We start from the raw sequence: 21,975 nt of genomic DNA, 5'->3' as shown, positions 1-21,975 counted from the left end.
TTCAGACTGCCATGAAAAGATCAGATCCAGGTTGCATATGGGCAAAAAAATCGGATTTGGGTCACTTCAGGCTGCAGTGTGAACGTAGCCTAATAGTTATCCTGAGATTATCCCACCTGATCTGCTGATTGTTTTAGCTCCCCCTGGCCTTTAGGCTGCAACTCTGGTAACCTATCCCTGTTTTAACTCATCCAAAACTCTCCCCACCCTGTCTGTTTGTTCCTTGGGTTTCTTTATAATGATTTTTTAAATTGTGGTAGTTGTAATGTGAAAAAAAGAGGAAAAAGTTCAGAGTATCATTATTTTTGCTCTGAACTGTATAACATTCAGTTTTTATTCATCAAAGGTTTGACACCCTCATTTTCAGTGGTTTAATGAACTCAGTTGAAACCCTAAAGAAACACAACAAAAGATCAACTTGGCAGTCTTTGCTAATGAATACTTTGGATCCTGTGAATTTTTGCCTTTTTGTTTAGGGAACCTATGTCTGCTACACAAGACAGCTCTGATAGTAAACAAAGCCTAAAGCACTCGCTATGAATTACATAATTTAAGATGGTGAAAGTGAGCCTGCTAGATGACTCAGTTTTCCAAAGAACCCCAGCTGGGTCCTAGGATCTGAAGGAAGGCAACAAAGCTGCAAAGCAAAGATGGACTGTACTTGCGGCTCAGTCCTGCATTCTGGCATCCTGTCTCTGACACATATACGCATAATATGCTTGTGTAATAGCGAAAGTTACCATGCATTTCTTTTTATGTCTTGTATTCCTTTGAGGCTGCCTGTATGAAGTCATTTTCTCTGCAAGCCTTTAGATTTATCGTTTGATGGTGCATGGCGAATGTTCACCGCTGTAATTAGGACCGAAATTGCCTTTGATTGTCTTAAGACATGTTGGGTAGCCTGTGTAAAGTGTGACTGCTGACCTTCTCTATTCCCTTCTGATAGAGAGAGAAAGTGTGAATGAGTGTGACCATGCATTGTCAGGACTTAAAAGCAACCCAGAGTATTTCTCTCTCTCCACTCATTCCTCTCTTTTCAGTCCAGACACTTGTCCTTCCTTCCTTCCTTCTCATCTCTCTGCAACCATTTAGCCTCGGTCAGTCGCTGTGTTTATTCAGCTTGTAACCATTTCACTCATTGTCATTGTTCTCTTCTGCCTGACCTGTTTTAATCACGTCACTGTGCTGTGTGGATTATCAGAATCTTTTTATGAAATCTATTGATTTCTGTTTACAAATTTCTGAAGAAATCTGATGAACAGTTTGATCTTTGAATTTATTCTTCGTTTTATTGGATTTACAATGTTCTCATACAACAGAATCAGGGACATCAATATTTTCCCTGTTCTAACCCAATTAAGTTATACTTTTTCATGGTAGTTCATACTGGGAGTTGGATGTTTTGAAATATAAAAAAAAAAAAGCTTTTCTTTTGAAAATATTAAAATGCAACATACATTTAGAGATTAGGTGAACCTCGTGGTGAATGTGCACCATTTTTCACTGCCTTTTATGTTGTTTCACGATTAAATGCTCATGGACTGTTGTGAAGATGGAGACTGCCCCGTCAGTTGTACTGTTTCCAAAGGAGGATCCATTTTTAGGAGCAGAGTCAGTTTGTTGTTGCTTTGCTAAGATTAGTTGCTACTGTATTCAAAAATCACAAAAAGTTTCACCACTGTCATTTGGTCTGAATCCAAAGTGCTTCCACACTACATCTGTTGTTATTGTCTCTGAAGCCAATTTAATCTCTATCATTTTTTTAAAATCTCTTTTAGTTTTTCTCTTTGCTTCTCCTCAGTCACAGGGCGCTCATAAAACATTAGGAGGTACATGAGATCATGTGGCGGGCAAGTACCTGACGCAAGAGTTCGCTTCTCAATGTGATAAAGAAAGGAGAAGGGGAGGGGGGAGTTGAGCTGATGCTCCAGAGTGAAATCTTTTGTCATCCAGTCTGCAGTAGAAAGTGACTGGATGACACAAAGAAAGTGAACAAGTAGGCAACGGAAATTTTTGAGCTGATTTAAATCATGCAAATCATTTTTTATTGTGCAGTTAAGATTTATTGCTTAATGCAAGAAACTCAGTTTTTGCAAGTAATGTTTCCATCACATTATTTAATAGCAACATTACCATGTTGTGGCCTTAGTTTATTTAAACCTGACTGGACCTAGAAGTGTTTTGCAAAGAAGAATAAAAATAACTTGAAAGGACTTGCAGCTTTAATTGCAGCAGATGCCTCTAAAAAGTATTGACTCAGGGGGACTCAAAATAAATGTCCACTTCATTCTTTAATTTGCTATTATTTAAAAATATTTGGAATCACTTCTCATTTTCTCTCACATTTAAGGCAAAGCATTACTTTTTAACACTCTATCACATGAAATTCACTAAAAGGTCCCATAAACTGTGGTTGCGACTTGATGAAATATGAAAAGGTCCAAGGGGTGTTGTATGAAATCTTAAATCAGTTTCTGTATGTTCACGAATGTGTAACATGTTGGGTTGGTTTTGATGTGTGTGTGCAGGTTTTTTTTCTGTGTGCTTGTTTTGGAGATGCCCTTGTGGGCAAAATATACTGCTGGTGACCGAATCTGGAACCGGCCCCCTGCGTGTTTCCTCAGAGGCTACATCACAGTGCACAGGCGCGTGCACACAATCATACACATGATCTAGAGAAATGCTTTGATTTCCACCATTTCGTTTGAAGTGCAAGACCCAGAGCCTGACAGTTTAAGATTAATATAAGCCCCCACCCTCTGCCCTCCCTCTTGTATATGAGAGGGAGAAACAAAGTTGTTCTCTTCGTGTATTCATTGCACAGTCCCTCCTGACTGACACACATGCCTCATCCTGCTCTCACAGCGTTGCTCCCGGGTCCAGCTAGCTGGCTGGCTGGCTAGGTGGTTCTTTGAAATGGAGCCTCTGACACTGTGCCATCACAGCAAGGACACTTCTGTACCTCTCATCTAGTCATCTTTAACATTCCAATCCTTTTCATTTGTCACTTCATCTGTTTTTTTAAGAATGTCACCTGCTGGCTGCTCTGCAGACCACATCAAAGAAGCTCACCATCTTATCTTGAACCATTACCAGGGCATAATAACACTCTTTTCGCAGCTTTTAGGGTTTGGGAATTAACTTCTCAGGACAGTGTTAGCAGACATAATGCAACAACAATTGCATATCGTCCGATCTTGACTTGTTTGGGCTGTTTTGAATTCTGGCTTGCTGTGTTAATTGATATTAAATAGCTAGAAATTCTTTGTTGCATCTTAATAAATTTTTGAGAAAACTCATTTATCTGATGACAAGCGGGTACTCATGCATCACTGCTCAACCCAAGGACATAATCTTGAAAACCCATTTGAAAGTATATTTTTGGCTGTATCCCCCACATAATTAATTACCTCAATCAGCTGTTCAGATTGATGTAGGTAAACAAACACAGTAATATAACATCAATCCTAAATAACATTGTATGTGGCAATGTAATAAAATCACACCATCATCAGGACTTAAAAAACAGCAAAGAGTTAATAGTAGATTAAAAAGATGGTTAGGGGAAATAAATGAGGATTTAAAAAAGGGTAGAGGATTTTTTTTTGTTATTCAGTCAGAAGACATAGATGGAGGAAAAAAGTTAAATGAATTGCAAATTCCAAATTTAACACATACAAATATTATCTCTTGCTAATTATATACTTAAACACTTTATTTATATTTAGTGATCATGCCAAAAAAGGTGTACTGTATGCATTGAAAATGATTTAATCATACAACTTCTCCTTGTTATTAACAACAATTTTCTTGATTCCTACTTAGGTCCATTCATCATCCACTGTGTATTGAGTGTGCAAATACATGTATTTATATTCATATAAACATACATGTAGACATTCATTTCCATTTGATTGGGCAAAATTGGGAAAAAAGTGATAAATAGATTTTTATGGGTTCTTTTACTAAATTCAGAGAAAGCAGAGCTGCTCCTATAGCTGCAGCTATAGTGATTTTAAATACAAAACATGATAGAAACTGAGTTTAGAGAAAAGAAAACGCTGCCACTATAAATATTGCAGAACACTTTACTACTGGTTGAGGCCAATGACAGGTGATTCTTTTATGAAGTTTATTTTTCAGGTTGATAGGAGGGGAGTGGGATGTAAAGCAGCAGCATTGTAAATTTGAGTTACAAAGAAAGACAGAGCTAAAAAAAAGCTGAGTCTGTAACACATTGTCCGTCGTAACCATACTAGTCTTCCCACATTTGGTTTTTGAGAGCTCATCACTCTACTACACACATCTTGATTCATAGAGTTTTTACCCATAGCACATACAGCTACATTCATTATATTACACCACAATTTCCCCATTGTGGCTTAGTAAAGGGATTTTCTATGCATCTGTCTTTTCATTGTATGAATATGTATACACTAGAGCTGCAACTAATGATTATTTTGCAAATCGATTAATCTATTGATTATTTTTTGATTAATTAAATAATAATTTGATAGCAAAAGGTTCCTTAAAGAAGACTTTTTATAAAAATAAAACCAGGTGAAACTGAAACTTTTCCACTTGAGTAGTTCTTGATAGAGCATATTGACAGAAGAATTTTTTTTTTTTAAACCTTAAAATCAAAATGTTTATATATTTTTACTATTTTGACATAATTACTGCTCTAAGTGGGTTATTCTGTCAGCTTGTTATAGAGCTTCTATACTCCAGTAAATTATTAATAGGTTACTAAATGAGTTGACAATTATTTCAATAATCGATTAACCACAATTAAATTGTGAATAAATTCTGAATTGTGTCAGAGCTAGCATACACTGATGTGCAGTGACAGAAGCTCTGATTTTCCAACAATTTATTATAAGGGGTGGTTAATTGCATGTGCATTTTTTTACTTTTAGTACAAGAAAACCAGTTTGGGGATTTTCTTAAATACTCTAATATTTAGACATTGCTTTAATTCAACACAGAGCTCCATGCTTTCACTCCACTTACTGAAGTGCACATTCTTTACATTTTTTTTTCCACATATATGATTTTGATGTAGAATAGGCCTGATTTACAATCTCTCTTTGTCTCTCTCTCTCAACTGATAGGTGATCTTACCAGATCAGAGAAATTAAACAGTAGCAGAACAGTTTTGATTGAACATTGGATTTGTGTGGTCTTTATAGCCAGCCTTATAAATCATCCTGATGCCTCTTTTCTGCAGCATGCATAGCCTTTCGCTTGCTTTACATGTTGACACATGTTTGCACTTAATTTATAATAGTGACAAGACTTTGTGCAGATAACAAGAAAGCTGAGTAGAGTTAGAGTACAGCAAAGACATTTTTTCGATCTCTTCTGTGGAGCATGCTTGGCGTGAGAATGTCTGTGTGACTTTGGAAATTTAAAAGCTGTTAATAGCTAACATTATAATTCCATACATTTTTGTAAATCCATTACAAATTAGAGCTCTAAAACTGTAGTTTAACTGATACGTCAAGTTAATCTATTTGATGTTATCATTTATTTATTTAACAGGAAACAAAGAACTAGTTTCAGGAGTAAGTCTGAATTTCCACATATATATTTTCCCTGTGTATTTGCAAGGGAGCATGTTGTGTGAAAGTGACCTGTGAAATGCAGTGATGACCCATGTCATCATTTTTTCATTGCACTTCAGGTTCCATCTGCCAAATAATATGGGATGACAAGATGTAGAACAAATAGATTCTGGCTGCTTTATTTTTCTGTTGTTTTACGTATAAATAAACTTATTATTATGTTGCTCATAATATTGTATTATTGTACTATATTATATTGCTATACGTAAATATATATCTGTTGCCTTCACATTATTGTTCGACAGCGACTGCGAATTGATGGACTGATGTAAACATGTACTGCTTTGTTAAAAGAAAGCTGACATTTGGCTGAACTACAGCATGCAGGAGGTGATATGTGTGCCTTTCTTGCCTTCTTTGTCACACTCGGTTTCCACCATTCAGTTTTTTCAATTTGATGCAGCACATTAAAAAATGTTTTACTTGGAGCGTCTTTCCCTAATGATGCCCTAAATGGAGAATGTATGATACTTTATTGAGACAGGGGACAGTCCTCCGAACAAGCTTGATCAGAGAATCCAGCTGGCCATTTGGCGAGCTTGCATTATTGATGTCTTTGTTTATATCAGGAGGCTCATTGTCAAGTTGCAGGTCTTTTGAAGGCTTTTATTACTCATTTTATAATTATTTGTTTATGTCTTAGCCCGTCTCAGTCTGTAAGGGCCGTGCTTATCTCTGGATTTATAACTGTCGTTAAGATCTTATATGACTTTAAATCTTCAAAAAAGGTCCATTCAATTTTCTTTAGATATAGATGATTATTCTATTTCTTTTGTTTTGTCTCCAACTCTGTAGGAGTCCGTTATGCATGTCCGTATATTTAAAACAACAGGGCTGATGTGTGAGGCCGGATTCTCTCGAAGAGGTTGTTGTATAGTTAAGGGAAATCTGAAGAATCTATTATCGGGGGGGGGGGATCAGTGTATCTGCTTTTTTTATCTACCCTTCCCCTCTTCTTTTTTTTCTTTGTATGTTTCATTTTCTTTCTTCCTTTCTCTGACTCTCTGCAGGGCGCCATTAGCCATTCAGCTCAGAAAGGCCTTGAGGAATTGAAAGCGACAGAGCAGAAAAAGAATAGAAAGAACTAAATCGCAAAGGGAGAAGAGGGAGTCTGGAAGCAGTGAGAAAGGGGTGTTGCGTTGAGGTGTTGTAGGCGCAAACCAGACAGAGAGGACATACAGTGAAGCACATGAGGATGGGAGGGATTAGGGATGGGCCAAGAGGATGAAGAAAATCCAGAGGAATGACATAAAACAGTGGAGAGAATTAGAACTGAGACAGAAAGAGAACTATGAAGTAGGCTGGAAAAGAGTAGAGAGCAAATGTGACCAGTAGACAGAGAGAGGACTGGAGTTGAGCAGAGATGCACTGTGCACACATGGGGTATGCTAATTGTGGATTTCTGAATTATAAATGAGATTAATAGGATGGGCAGAATATTAATATATTCTTGTTGTGCTTCTCCTGTTCTACCCCAGACACTTTAAAATGTTAATGCCCTTTTTGTCCAACAAAAGCACCTCTTTTTTAGCTCGTCCTCTTCTTTGTCTTCCATCTCCCTCTTGTTCAACCAATGATTTCCTCTCTTGCACAATGAGACATCTGTTGAATAATAGCTACTTAGTTCCATCAACACAACTTACTGAAATAAATTAGTCTGTCACATGACTCAGGCTCATCATTATATTTCTTTCACATTCTGCCTAACCCGACGCCATTAGCAGGCTAATGTTTAGAGTGCTTCGTTTGACTTACAAGACATTTGGATGAACTGCAGAGATGATTTACTCTCTTTGTGTAATGTTTTGTGCCGTGCTATTTTTTGCTGTGATTTGCATCTTGCATTTCCGGCTCAGTGACAGAAAAATGAATGTGTTCTACCCTCAGGTCCTGGGAACATGGAGACTGTATCTCTTCGCTGTCAAAGTGCCCACCAAGGTAAATATTACTCACTCTCAGTGGAATTTAATGTGTTGTGCTCTCAAGATTTGAGCCCATGGTAATGCAAAGGAAAAAGACAGTTCTCAAAGTAGAAAAGCAGAAACAATGTTTACAACTGTGGTGATGTTATGTAATGATAATGACAGTAAAACTTATTTTTGATCATTTATTTATGACAACATGCTGAATGCAAAAGCCTGGCATTGTTGAAATGAATCCTATTCCCAATAAAACCCGATGCGCACTGCATAAGCCAGGAACAGACATTAAGAGAAACTTCACAGTTAATTTTTTACCAATTTACTCATAAAGCTCAGTTCCTCAGCTTAAATAAACAGGCTTGACTTTTAATCAGTAGACTTTCAATTTTAACTCTTGGTTTGAACACTATTTGTCTTTGAAATAGTTCTACAAATATAGATATCTATACAACGTCTTAAGTTGAAATTCAATGTCAAACCCCCCAAAGACTTTGCTCTTTTGCAGAAAGTTCCAAAGTTGTTCTTGCAACCAAGTCATAAATCTCAGGGTCACAACCTTAATGAATCAATGACCACTGGAACCACTAAGGCATCGACTCTCCACACCTTTTTTTATTTCCCCTTGAGACCTTCAAGCATCCAGATGTTCCTGCACACTGTTCCTCTCACTTATTTAAAATGTTTCCTGTACAGTTTGCCTGACAGTATTTTACACCTAATTATTATTTTCCAGACCAGGGGTCTCTAACCTTAGTCCTCAACACCTAATGTCCTGCAGAGTTTAGATCCATCCCTGCTCCAATACAGCTGATTTAAATGATTGACTTACCTCTTTAGTATGTCATCAAATTTGGCAAAGGCCTGCTAACCTTATGAAGACCCTTTTATGGACTTTTTTACAGACACCTTGGTACATCCTGTGTCTTGACTCCTATCTGATGTGACAGAGAGGATGTTTGTGCTGAGAACCTGTTAATGTGCTGCCATAATCAACTCCTCTGTCCATCACCCCAACCTGTGATGGACCTGTTACTGTTTGATATTGGTTACCTCCTTTACCTGTTTGTGGGCAAATGGAAGACATATTTCATAATTTCAAAGGATTATCTTGCTGTTTGGTTCTTAAAAAGGGCTTTTGAGTTCTCAACTTGGGAATGTCTCATGCATTGTGAAGAGATTCCACATCTTAGGTTATTTTACTTCCTTTACTGTGCCATAAAGCTACTGAGGCATTTGAGAATGATGAAGTCTATATATTGATGGAGTGGACATTGTTTTCATCATTCAGTTGGCTTTTCAGGATCTATCTGTAAGTGCATACTTGTCATAAGGTTGTCTTTTGCCTCTGGTTTCCACAGTAATTTCACTATTCAGCAATATCTAACGGCTGCCTTCAGTAGGTTAGAAACAGTATGACATTTAAGTAATTTAAAATGTCTTGCCGGTGTTATTTGGTTGCCCTAAAAGCTTAATAACAAAAATATGTCATCAAAATATGGAGGCTATTCTCCTCCCACACTACAAACTAGTGTCTTAGTTCATTTGAAATGAAACTGAGTTGGTATTTTGGGTTAGTATTGGAATTAATCTTACTGATATCAAACAATTTTTGATCTGTTTTCTATAACTCTGTTTTTGAATCAGACCTTTTTAACCAATAAAGAGGCTTAAGGTGTCAATTGTTGTAAATTGTGTATATACATAAGCTATATTATATTGTATGTTCTGCCGATGATTGGAAACTGAAAATATGTTTTGTTCCTGTTTTTTTCAGGTGGAGACCACCTTCAACTTTTTGGAAATCAGAGCAATGAACACATACCCAGACCACCAGGTCAGAAGCACCATTTATCAATATGTAGACCACCTAATGATTGTAAATCAATACAGCAGAAGAACAAATCTCATGTCTATGTTCAGGTGGTCATCGATACAGACAAGACCACCTACACTCTGAGGCTTCAGACCCAGGACCAACTGGTTCACATGGTCAGCCACATCAACTACGCCCTCTCTCGGGTCTTCAACAACTCAATTTATGCGTAAGCATTCATTCTTCTAAACCAAGACATGTTTGCTAAGATGAATAACACTAGACTTCCTTTTGGAAAGCTGCTATCATTGTTGGTTTATTTCTGCAGCAGTCATATTCTTTTTTATCTTTGCTGTAATTTTTGTCAGTTTTATGTCTCAAACACATGTTCCAAATCAGCAGCAGTTGAGTTGGCAATTGTTTGCAGCAGATAAAGTAGTTGTAAAACACAGCAGCAGTGACATAGCAGTAAACCTAAACTCTAAAGGCAGCGCTCTAAAGCCAAGAAGCCATTATTTAACTGTCCTGGTCTAAAGAAAATGTTGGATTCTTTTTAGTTAATCACAAATTAGTTTTTGACATGTATGAGCAAGCAGGCAGAATGGAGATAATTCTTAGTTTTACCAATATTTTAGAAAGGCAAAGGTTTTGATTCCATTCTGCTTGTTGACCTTTAAGGCCTTCTCTATCCTGTTCTATACAGTAGATTAAAATGTTTTTTTTTGTTCATGCATTCAGTTCCTACCAGATGCTTGCTTGTACTGAGGAGAGGGAAAAGAGGGAGAGATAATACTGTGTGTTTGATTACACAATCATCATAAACGATTGGTTCTGCTGTGCTGAAGTGAAAAAATGCAGGTGGTGTAAAAATAACTGCCACCCGACGATTGTGGTGATAAGGTAAGGATTAAGGTCGCGAATGTGGTCAGATGTGTGGGGTTTGTTGACAAACAGGATTAAGCATGGTGTGTGCTGAACTTAACGGCATGACGATGTTATCCTCTCGGAAAAATGAAGCAGGTAACATTATATGCACAAATTAGAACATTCCTAACCCTTTGTTGTATTTTCTTTTAAATTTTTTTGATGGTATGACTATACGATTTGACATGTTTTGTTGAAACTTTACATGCAATGTGACATTTAACTCAAATTAGACATGCAAAACGCTGTGTGACATAACACTAATGGTGCGTTCAGACCGGACACGGTGGCCACGTCGAGTGTGGTGGATTCAAATAGAATTTCTATACAAACCCTGCAGGGAAGGGCAGTGAAGTGGCCAGTGGTGAATTCCATGTGGTGCCCTTATTCTACTAGATAGGGCGAAGGTGTTGTCAAACAGCAGCACTGTATTGAGAGAGCAGAGTGGTTATCGCTGAAGTTGAAATAAGCTGAACTTTTCTGTAATATCGCTACACAGCGAGCAATCAGGGACTAGTTGTAGGTGAAGCTTTCTTCACTTAAAATGGAATACGGAGATAAATTATATTAACAAAGGTAGAAATACGGAATGCTCTCGAGAAGTTTTAGGTGGCTTTAAAAAAAGCTGTTTTAATTTAGTCCTATAGAGATTGTTCATCGTCATCCCTTACTTCCATCTCAGACCCCGGTCTGCCACTGCACAGCATCAGTTCTTTCTGCTGGTGTAGATCTAAAAGGAAGTCTGGCAGAATCCAAATGAATCAGAGCTGCCTCTGGATGAACCAAAGTGGACTGTTTTTTTTTTAAGTTGTTTTTTGGGTTTTTCCAAATTTTTTTGTTTTTTCCAGGGCCTTTAACCGTTTTTCCTTGGTTACTTTTTTGGCGGCGTTCCCCATTTTTAGTTTTCGGTTTTGTTTTTTTCTTGAATTGTTGCCGGGTTGCCCTTCCTTTGCCTTTCCCGGGGGGTTGAAGGGGCTTTGCAGGCTTCGGTTGCGGTTCCGGCGGTTTCCGGACCGGTTTTTTCCCCCTTGCCTTTGGCTTGTTGATTTTTGCTTAAATTGGGTTAAAAAAAAAGAAAGCGCAGAGTGTTGGATTTTGGAATTTGTATATGCTTTCCCGTTTTTTTTTTTCCTTTTTTTCCTTGCGGTTTTTTTTTTTTATTCCTTGTTGCGTTTTAAAATTTGAATTTTTTTGTGGGTTTTCTTGACCGATTTTTTTTTTGTATACCCTCTGTGTGTACAAAATGTTAATAAAGTCTGTTTGAGTCGAAGTCTTGATAGGAAATGACATGTGGTTGCCAGGGGTAACTACAGTTCCAAAGCGGAAAGTCTGGGAGGCTGATGATTTACTAAATATTAAACAATAATTTCAGCCACTAAATAAGTTAGACATGCTACTGTTATATTCAGTACCAGGACAGGAATGACATGTTATGTTATGCAACAAATTTATATCAGGAATGAGCACGGGACTAACATCTGCTGGTATGGCCGTAATTAAAAAATATTTCTATCTTAAGAACCAAATCACTATAAATGATAGTTTTGCCTGCACAAATCAACGAGCAGTTAAAAAAGTAGGCTATATGTTGATTCAATTCTGGGCTTAATGGGAGGATAGTTGACCTCTGTGTGACTTAAAAAATATTATCTTTAATGTCTCTGAAACAACAGCAGCACACATTATCTTTTATTGTTTGGTTTTTTCCCCTCATTTTTACAAATGTCCATTTTAAATTCACAGAAATGTTCCACAATAAAGTTTTGACAAAAGCAGGATAATTACGGTACAAACACTTTTTTTAGATTTTAAATTTTCAAAGCATTAATTTTTTTACATATTCTGTGGCTCTATTGAAAAAAACAAGCAATCATCCCAATACAAAACTGTAGTCAAAAGGTTTTGGCATAATGTGAAAAAATGTTAAAGGTATTAATTCTAAATGGGGTGTTATTTTTTGCTTCAGAATCCAGTCACACTTTGTTGTACTATAAAAAAGTTACGTTCCTTTGAAGACAGCATATGTGTGTTTTATTTGCTTGGTTTATGATGCAAGACCTCATAAAATTTTGTAGACTGAATTCTGCTTTCTACTTTTTATCTATATATGACCAAAGCAATCTCATAACAAGTTTGCCTTTGCAGGTCTGTGTAATACATCTTAGCTCTGACAAAAGAAACCATAATGAAATAAACAAGCCTGCTGCAAATTTCCCAAGGCAATTAGGACAGTGTGATGGTATTAAATATATTATGGAGCCTACAGTAGCTGTATAGTTTATATATAGGCCAATTTTAGTTAAATTTCTCTCTTGGTGTGCTTATATAACTCAGCCATTAAGGAGAAATACATTATTATTATTATTATTACTAACAGCAGAAGCCAGTCCGATAATAAATGCGGTGGGTTGGACTGAAGCTGGAGAACTGCCTGGTGCCAAGCCTTTGAGCACAGCTTTAAAAGGAAAGGGAATCATTTACAGAACATTCTGCTCATTTTGAGCAACCTACAACTAAATCCTTGAGCCTTTCATTACCCACTCCCTTTGGGCATGATTTCTGTCAGTGTCCCCCGATGATGATGTGCTTGCAGCACTGCAGGTTTTTGGATAAATGTTTCATGAACTGTTGGATGAATTATCATAGAATCTTGTTTCAGTGGTTTAATCGTGACTTACACAAACACGCATATATATTTGTATATTAGGGATGGAATCAAGGCTGGTTCTTCCCAAACTAAGGGTCTTTAGAACTTCAACGAGTATTTCAGGGTATGATTTTTTTTGTACCCTATATAATGCAAAGATTAATTGAATCAATGATAGATAAATCTGCAAATTTCCCTTTGGCTAATAAACTAAGTTTGGGTTTTAATTAACATTAACAGCGTGGCACTAGTTTTATTGTGTGTGTTTTCCCCAATGTTTTCTTCAGCTTTCACACATTTTCTTTTTTTACAATTTGTTAGCATTTGATCCAGCAACCGTATATTATTTAAAGTTTATCTTTGTTGTTTCTTCTGAATCAATTTGTCTTTATTGAGAAGAAAACGTTTTTTATGCAATAGAGCCACAAAATGTTTGCTTGCTGATCACCAGGATGGCTCTGCATAAAAATATACAGATTTCACTCATTTGATGTTATATTTGTACATATTTTTATGATTGAATTTCTAGCTAACATGTAAAATAAAGTATTTATGGGACAAATCTTTGAGGGCTAGGGTATAAATGTTCCTCAACATTGATTTCTGCCAGACATAAACCATCTTGCATATTAAGTTATTGTATCACTTGACTTGTACGCTTTGCATTATATACTCAACAATATTTAAAATCAAACCTCTTGTTTGAACGCTAGCTAACTTTGGTAATATCCATGCTATAAACATTAAATTATTCCTTACTGATTTTGAAACTGCATGAAAGCATTAAGTAGTATAAAAGATTTTCAACATCTCATGCACCGACACTAAGCATCCCATTACAGTGATATCTGTCAGTCAGAAAACTGTAATAGAGTGATTTCTAAAGTTTAAGATTCTGGTGTGGTGTAACATAACACTCTAAGAGCATAATTTTAACAAATCCAGGAGGTTAACAACAATTAAAGCACTGGAGAATTTACTTTCTTCATTTTCAAGGTTCATGGGTTGATAAAAGACTCAAAAAAGCTTGATAAAAGATTCAGCAAAAAACCAAGCAACATTCCAATGTAACCCTCAAAGAATAAAAAAATAAATAAAGCCACTAAAGTCTATTGCACATTTGCCAGAAAACATCCCTAAAGAACATTAGACAGCAGCCAAACAAGTTACTGTATTGGTGGTGATAGTCTGTGGCAGCATTGCTGAGTTGGACAACTTCCTATACCAGTAAAGCTATTCATTCAGCTTTCTAACATAATATAACTTTCTAGCCTTGATGAAAAACAAACTTAAATTTCAATTAGTTATTCCTGCTTAAATATTTCCAATTTAATTAAGAAAAAAGAGCTCTACAAAGACAGAAGACTACATTCTCACACAGCAAATATATTTTGAAATGGGGCCAGGTCAGATTAGATTGCTTTATTTACTTTATGAAATGAAATTTGACTTATCTTTGTTTGGTGTTTAAATGTGATTTAATAAAACATCCAACACATTCAAGGTTTACAAAAGCCAAACCATGTAATGACACTTTATACCGGTCAAAAGGTTGGACACACCAACCTTTTATGTCAAATTTTTACCTTTTAAAGTTTTTAACAGAAAGATTAAAAACTGATCTTCTCTGCTGTTGAAATGATCAGGATCAAAACACCTACTTAATGTCTGCCTGTTTGGTTTGTCACCGTGGGAATTACACATCAAGTTACATCTTATCTCAACAGGACCTGTCTTTTAATTTGCTTTCAGCTGATCAATTTGTTCTTTTTTTCAGTCCTCCTATTTGTCGAGCAGAGGGAGACCTCCCTGATGGCAGCCATAAGTTTTCACCCAGCTCGGAATCATCTTTAGAGCCTCCTAAAACCTGTGGTTAGTCTTCTGTCCTTCTCTAACACATATGCGAACAGTTAGACATCAATAATGACAGCACTTGAGAGTCCATTTCTCCACTGTGACACTTTCTCACAGTATAAAAAAAGGAATTTTTTCGTGAGTTGTCCCTAAGTGGGTCAGAGACCCAAAGTTACTCTTGTTGCCTTTTTTTTTTTTTTGCTTGTAATCCTCTTAATCTACACGAATAGCCCTTTGAAGATATTTTTCTAGGCTTTCATCTCACCTCAATGGAGCCTAAATATACTGACATTCACTTTCATCCTTGGCCTACATCTTTTTTTCTTCATATATCTCCACACCTTTTATTGTGCTTCAGCTGCTTTGCTTTAACTTCAAGTTGTTTCTTTTCTAAACTGACATGAATGTATCTCCTCATCATTTCAGGTGGTTTTTCTGAGACATATGCTGCTCTATGTGACTACAACGGAATTGGCTGCAAAGAAGAAGTGCAATGGGTGAGAATACCATATGAATTTTCCTTTGGGTCCCAATTATTATTCATTTCTTTGGACGATTGAAATTAATCTGATACACACCAGTGCATGTCAGTAAATCTGATTTAAAAGTGAAATTATCGTAGTAATTGTTTAATCAGAGAAATACTAAAACTCATAGGTTTGTTAAAAAAAAGTCATACATTGTTAGTGACGTTTGTTTATCAGAAAATCTGATTACATAACACTATCGATTTCACAGACCGATGAATCCAAAAATCTTAATGAAAGGCTAGAAGAAAATAATTGAAAAGAAATACAAAATACAGGATATTCACAAATTGTTGACTGCAGGGGTCAGGACTTCAAGAGCCAACACACACAGAGACCTTTGTTCTTTGTGAGAATTTACTCCTAAACCAAAGATCATGTCAGAAGCAAGGTGGGAGCAAGAAATGTTTCACAACTTCCCTACTTCGCTCAATTGATGATGGGGGTGCTGATTACATTTTCCGGAAAACAGATACACACACGTGTCTGGTTTCACCATTCCGGTGGATACTTTTCATTGACTTCCATTCATTTGTAGGTAAGTTCTACAGCCTAACCGTGACCCCATACCCTAAAACCTGATCACTGCGGATTAATACCTAATCCTAATCCTAACCTAAATTCAATTCAAACTTTAGTCATAAACCGAACACCTAACCCTAAAACAAAATTTGTTTCCATGCAGACCAGACATTGGTCCCCACTAGAACACTTGGTCCCCAGTGTGTGCAGTGATTTGTGGCAAATGGTCTCCACAATGTAGGAAATACACACCCAGCCATATATACCAATACCTGATTTAATGAATATGATGTTGCTATGTCTGTTCTGCCATAAATTGGTCTAGGCAGTCAGGAGGAAGATCAGAGAGACTAGAAAGAACAATGAAGATAAACTGAATATTTTAACTTTCTAGAATTGCACTGCGTAAGGTGGCTGCAAGAAATTTAAGGCATCTGTTTCATTCTTCATCATTGGCAATGTGAGATCTTTAGGAAGTTAGAAGAACTCCAAGCCATAGAAAGAACCCAGCTAGAATATCGGCAATGCAGCATTATGTGTTTTACTAAAACGTTGCTGTAGGATCATGTCTCGGACTCCAGCGTCTCTCTGCTAGGCTAATTGACATAACGAGCAGATAGAGATGTAAAGAAGACTGGAAAATACAAAAAAGGTGGGTTGGCAGTCCTTGTGAAATTGAGATGTTGTCAACCAGCACATGCTAATGTTAAAAGACATTAAACTGTTGGCAGTTGATTTCCGGCCATATCATTTGCCCACAGTTATCCTGTATTTTGTTAGTAACCATTTAAATTCTACCTTCTGCCGTTGCCGACACTGCATGTGAGGTAACCAGTTCTGTTGTTGCTAAGCTCCACAAATTACAGCCAAATGCATTTGTGGCAGTAACTGCTAATTTTAATCACACCTCACTCTCAGCTACACTGCCAACATTCCAACAGTTTGTCAGCTAATGCCAGCTGACTCCTACATCTCTGAAGGAAGACCTCATCTTGTTGTATTTTCTGCTCAGAGTATAAGAGACTTTGTAATGGAAAACCATCATTAGAAAGAAGCAGAAGAAGATGGTCACAGAAAGCTAAAGAAGCCCTGCAAGTTTTTTTTTCAGGCTACAGATTGAGATGCACTGTGTCAGTCAGATGGATAGGTCTTCAATACAATAACTGACTAAATAAATTCCTATGAAGATAACACCATCCCTACTTGAACATTGAAATGCTTCCCAAATATCCCCCCAAACATTTAGGAATTGGTTTTTAGGCTAAATCTGGTCTCTCTATCATAGTCTTGATTTAGTCCAAAAACAGATAAATGGAATGTGTTTGGTCGTCCTGATTTTGTCCCATTTTAGTCCAATAAAAGACTTTGAAAGGCGTTTTAAAAGATTTGAAAATTACAGCTGATCACCTTTTACTTTTCAACCAAATGTAGACGTCATTTGGACATAAATCATGTTGTCTTTTAAATGTGTTTTCAACCAATTTTTGCTTGGTGGGATAAACCATGGATCACAAGTGATCTGAAGCAACTGCTTAAAAAGAAAAAACAAGCCTTTAAGAAGGGAGACAGGGAATTAATGAGGAGTGTACAGAAGAAACTTAAGGTCAAGATAAGAGAAATCAAGGAGGCATACAGAAAGAGGCTGAAAAACAAGCTCCAGCAGAACAGTACCAAAGATGTGTAGTCAGCGATGAGGAGGATCACAGGCTTTAACAAAAATGGATGCTAAGCAGATGGAAGTCTGGAAAGAGCAATTAAACTGAATACATTCTTCAACAATTTTAATTCAGAAACAAGCTCAGCATCCCTCTCACTTGCCCACAGTCACATGGACATCCTGCCCTCATCTGCCATTGACTCTCCTGTTTCTACAAGTTTGTTGTCAACCAAATCAGTAAATGATGTTCCCTCCACCTTTCACCTTTTTGTCAACTAGAGAGACTGAATCGTAATAAATCACCAGGTCCTGATAGCGTCAGCCCCAGAATCCTTAAGGCCTGTACAGAGCAGTTCTGTGGAATTCTCCAGCACCTCTTCAACCTTAGTCTGAACCAGAAGACAGTTCCAGTGATGTGGAAGACCTGCTGCCTTGTTACAGTACCAAAGAAGACTCAGCCTATAGTCCTCAGTGACTATAGGCCTGTCACCCTGACATCCCACATGATGAAGGTCCCAGAGAGACTTCTGGTGTTGTACCTGATCAAACAAACAAGCAGATATCAGGACCCCCCTGCTGCTTTCTTATTGCTTGGAGTTAAAGATACCATCATACACCTGCTTCAACAAACCCACTGCCATTTAGGCAAGGCAGACATCGCTGTGAGGATTATGTTTTTTCATTTCCACAGTGCAGAACTGAAGCAGCACAGTAGCACCACAGGGGACAGTACTCTCACCATTCATTTTTAGTCCGCACACGTCTGACTTCCAGTACCAGACAGAGTCCTGTCAACTGCAGAAATACTCGGATGACTGTACAGTCATTTGGTGCATTAGAGATGGAGAACAGAATACAGAGAACAGAGGACTCAGAGTACTGATTACAGAGAGCTAATGAACCGCTTTGAGGTATTTTATCTCATCCTGAATGTCAACAAATGATTGTAGATTTCATAAGAAACAGGAACAAGTTGACTTCTGTTGACATCATGGCATAAGAATTGGAGGTGGTGGAGGAACATACATTTGGGGGAGTCTTGGACTAGTGGTTAGAGCAGTGCGCTTGTGCTCTGTAAAGGTTGCAAGTACAGAGAGTTAATTTCTCCATTGTGAGATCAAAAAAGTTCAATTTTTTTATTTATTTATTTTTTTTTTACCCTGAGTTCACCTGGAAAACAAACTAGACTGAAGACAAAACTTTGAAGCCATCTGTAAGAAAGGATAGAACAGACTCTTAAAGAAGCTTTTGTCCTTCTGTGTTAGCAACAAGATATCTTCTTTAAGTCAATAGTGGTGAGTGTGATCTCTTCCTCCATCATCTGCTGGGGTAACAACATCAGAGCAAATGACCTAAAAAAGCCCGACAAGCTGATAGAGAAGTTCGTCTCTGTTCTAGGAAATCCACTGGAGATTTTTTCACAAAGAAGAATTCTTCATAAAGTGAGGTAGATTATGGACAATAGTGAGCATCCTCTTCAGGAGATTTTTTGACAACAGTGTCTTCAATAATAGGCTTCTCCAGATCTGGTGCAACACAGACCAAGATCCTTCCTGCCTACAGTCTTCAACACCTTGATGAAAAAATATACAAAAAACATGTTAATTACTGCAACATTTAATTTCCCTTTGAAATTAATAAGGTACATTTGAATTGAATCTAATTAAAATTTGTTTGGATTTATATGTATTTCTCTCAATTTCTTTAAAATTTTGACTCTATTTCCCTTTTGTTTCTCCTCTTTGTCATTTTAGGATGTTGACACAATCTACCACTCTCAGGACAACCGGGAGTTCAACCTAATGGACTTCAGCCATCTTGACAGCAGGTAACACACTTTCTAAAAACTTTAGAAAGGACCCACTATTTAGAGCTCACAGAGCTTCACCAATCAAAGAACATCTTTAATTTGAGGCTAGCTTTGACTCCAGCACTATAATGCTATTGTAAAGTGAGTCCTAAAAGTGGCGTTCAAAATAAGGCCATAGTGATTTGAGGATGCTTATGATCCACCAAGGGCCATTTAGAGAAAATAAAAAAATAAAGAACACATCTGTAGCTTTTCTATTCTGTCGATATTGCGATTGTTTTGGTTGCAAACATAATTGTATAGCAAATTAATCCTCTAGATGGCTTTCTTTTTCATGAACTTCAGTACACAGACATACACATTGTAGAAGTGATTTTAAACAATCAGGGTCTTGTGTAATTTAAAAATGTCTAATATAGATTATATGTAATATATGTCAGTGAGCCCCAGGGCAGCTGTGGCTACAATGTAGCTTGCCACCATCAGTGTGTGAGTGTGTGCGTGAATGGGTGAATGGATGTAGTGTAAAGCGCTTTGGTCAAGTCTCCTGACTTGAAAAAGTGCTATATACCGTAAGTACAGGCCATTTACCATTTACCATATATTTATTAACACCCAGAAAATACATTTTCATTTATTCATCAAGTAATTTAAGAGCTTTTATTTAAAAAAGCTATTAACACTAGATCTAAAAAAAAGTTCTAAATAGGGCTGGATAACAAATCAATATCAATATATATATGGTTTGTACTTCTATTCAGTAGTGGTGATATGACATATGAACACATTTCTATTAAGTCAATATACTGTACACTGCAGACTGTGCTTACAACATTTCTCAATGACTGATGTTACGGACACAGGAGATTCGAGCCAAACAAAAAGAGTTGCACATTGGCTAAGTGAGCGATGATTTTTAGAACAGATGGGGAGCGTGGGCTCTAAAGCGGTAATACTGTGCTGCCTAGATGCTAAGGTCCAGCGGTGTAAGTTTTAGTAATAACATGCGCTCCATGAGAATGTGACTAAACATTCCACTCTGGACAACTTGTATCTGGCAAATGTCTTAGACTTTTAGTGTCTAATGAATGAAAAGTTATGGTTGCTTGTAGACCATATAAAAAACATGTTGCTCATAAAGCAACAGCTTTTCATGCAGCTTAAATTTGCAGTCAAAGTAGAAGAACTGAGCACAGCCTTTAAAGAAAAGGAGTGCACAGGCTTGGGCTGGAATCTGTGTTGTTTCTATTGAAGATGAGAAGTGTGAAATAAACAAGAGTTTCATTAAAAACCAGAACATAGCGAGTCAAGACTAGAGCGGCGGGTATAACTGAGAGAGAGGGAGAGAAATCTTAATAGGCTGATATAAAAACAAAATAACAACTCATTGTAATGTGCTGCCTAGAGTCTCAATAAGGGTTTATCAAAAGTTAGAATTTTAATAATAAACTGGGGACCTTTTTTCTGTATTTTCGGAGCTAGTCATAGGTTGTTTTGAAAAATTATTATTATAATTTGTGAACAGTTTTTCAGGCCTAGGTGTGTTTGTTCCTTTTGAACATATGAAAGTTAGTCAGTAAAAAATAAAGAGGGCGATAACAGAGAAACTGTAAATGACACACAAAGACATGAACAGGAATACTAGAAATAATCACCTGATTTAACGTGCATTTTATCTGTTGAGCTTGCAACTCCGAAAACAAAGATTTTTTTTTTTAAACAGTATTTTCAAAAATTCTATATTGTAGGTGATACATAGACGTTGCATAATAATGTACAAAAGATTGTACAGGATTCTGTTATGGTGTCTTACTTTCTGTTTAACTTTTATCCGTGCGTTTCATTGGTTTATTTTCTACTTTGTGTTTCTAGATATATTTTAGTTTTCAGGTTTTTTCTTTGTTGTTCTCTGTTGCCCTCTTGCGTGTGTTCCTTTTCCCTTGGCTTCCTCTTTGTCTCCACTCACACCTGCTCCTTATCAGCTCGTTAGCCCTGCCTTTGTTCAGTCAGCTATATATACTCCCCTTCTGCTGTCACTCTTTGCTGGCTCTTCGTCACTGTTGTTGTCATACCTCGTCTTACCCTGGCTCCTTGTGATTGTTTCCCCCACATGTCTCCATGGTTCTGGTCTGTGTAACATTTTGAATTGGATTTTTGCCTCAGTTGTTTGTGTTTACTAATTAAACTTCAAGAAATCACCTCAGCCTCTCTGCCTCTGCATTTGGGTCCTCTAAACCAGCGGTCCCCAACCTTTTTTGCACCACGGACCGCCATATGTCAGACAATATTTTCACGGACCGGCCGCGGGGGGGAGGATACGATCAAGTAAAATGATACGACGGGCATAAAATAAAATACAAACAGCATAAAAATAAAACAACTAGATGGTCCCATCTAGGCGTAATCGGGGACAATGACACATGAAGTGTGCTTCTGATGTCCAGTTTGCTCCGTAGTTTTGTTTTGGTTGCTGTAACTGCAGAAAATCCCGGTTCACAAAGATAGGATGTTATAGATAGGATGAGTCTTGAACTGAATTAACCTGTGTCAAGAGGCACAGAAGCACCGACTGATGTAATTGGGAGAGAATACCGCAATTTTTTATATTTTTCAAAATAAAACATCACTCAGACTCTGATCGTCAATAAAACATCACTCAGACTCTGATCGTC

At 37.1% G+C, this 21,975-nt stretch overlaps 1 protein-coding gene across 1 annotated transcript in view; it reads left to right on the top strand.

Annotated features, from left to right (window-relative positions):
• The window catches only part of lrrc16b (leucine rich repeat containing 16B), a 131,215-nt gene that overhangs the window by 15,780 nt on the left and 93,460 nt on the right, over positions 1-21,975 (top strand). Inside the window, exons 3-8 of the mRNA XM_015379428.1 lie at positions 7,515-7,565; positions 9,324-9,383; positions 9,470-9,591; positions 14,711-14,805; positions 15,214-15,284; positions 19,248-19,321. Of these exons, the coding sequence (XP_015234914.1) occupies positions 7,515-7,565; positions 9,324-9,383; positions 9,470-9,591; positions 14,711-14,805; positions 15,214-15,284; positions 19,248-19,321 (473 nt within the window). The remainder of the gene's footprint in view (positions 1-7,514; positions 7,566-9,323; positions 9,384-9,469; positions 9,592-14,710; positions 14,806-15,213; positions 15,285-19,247; positions 19,322-21,975) is intronic.

This window comes from Cyprinodon variegatus, unplaced genomic scaffold, assembly GCF_000732505.1.
Source record: "Cyprinodon variegatus isolate N-32 unplaced genomic scaffold, C_variegatus-1.0 Scaffold192, whole genome shotgun sequence".
NCBI classification, from domain to species: Eukaryota; Metazoa; Chordata; class Actinopteri; order Cyprinodontiformes; family Cyprinodontidae; genus Cyprinodon; species Cyprinodon variegatus.
The sequence above is the reverse complement of the archived record's forward strand: the minus strand, read 5'-3'. Positions and strand labels throughout refer to the sequence as shown.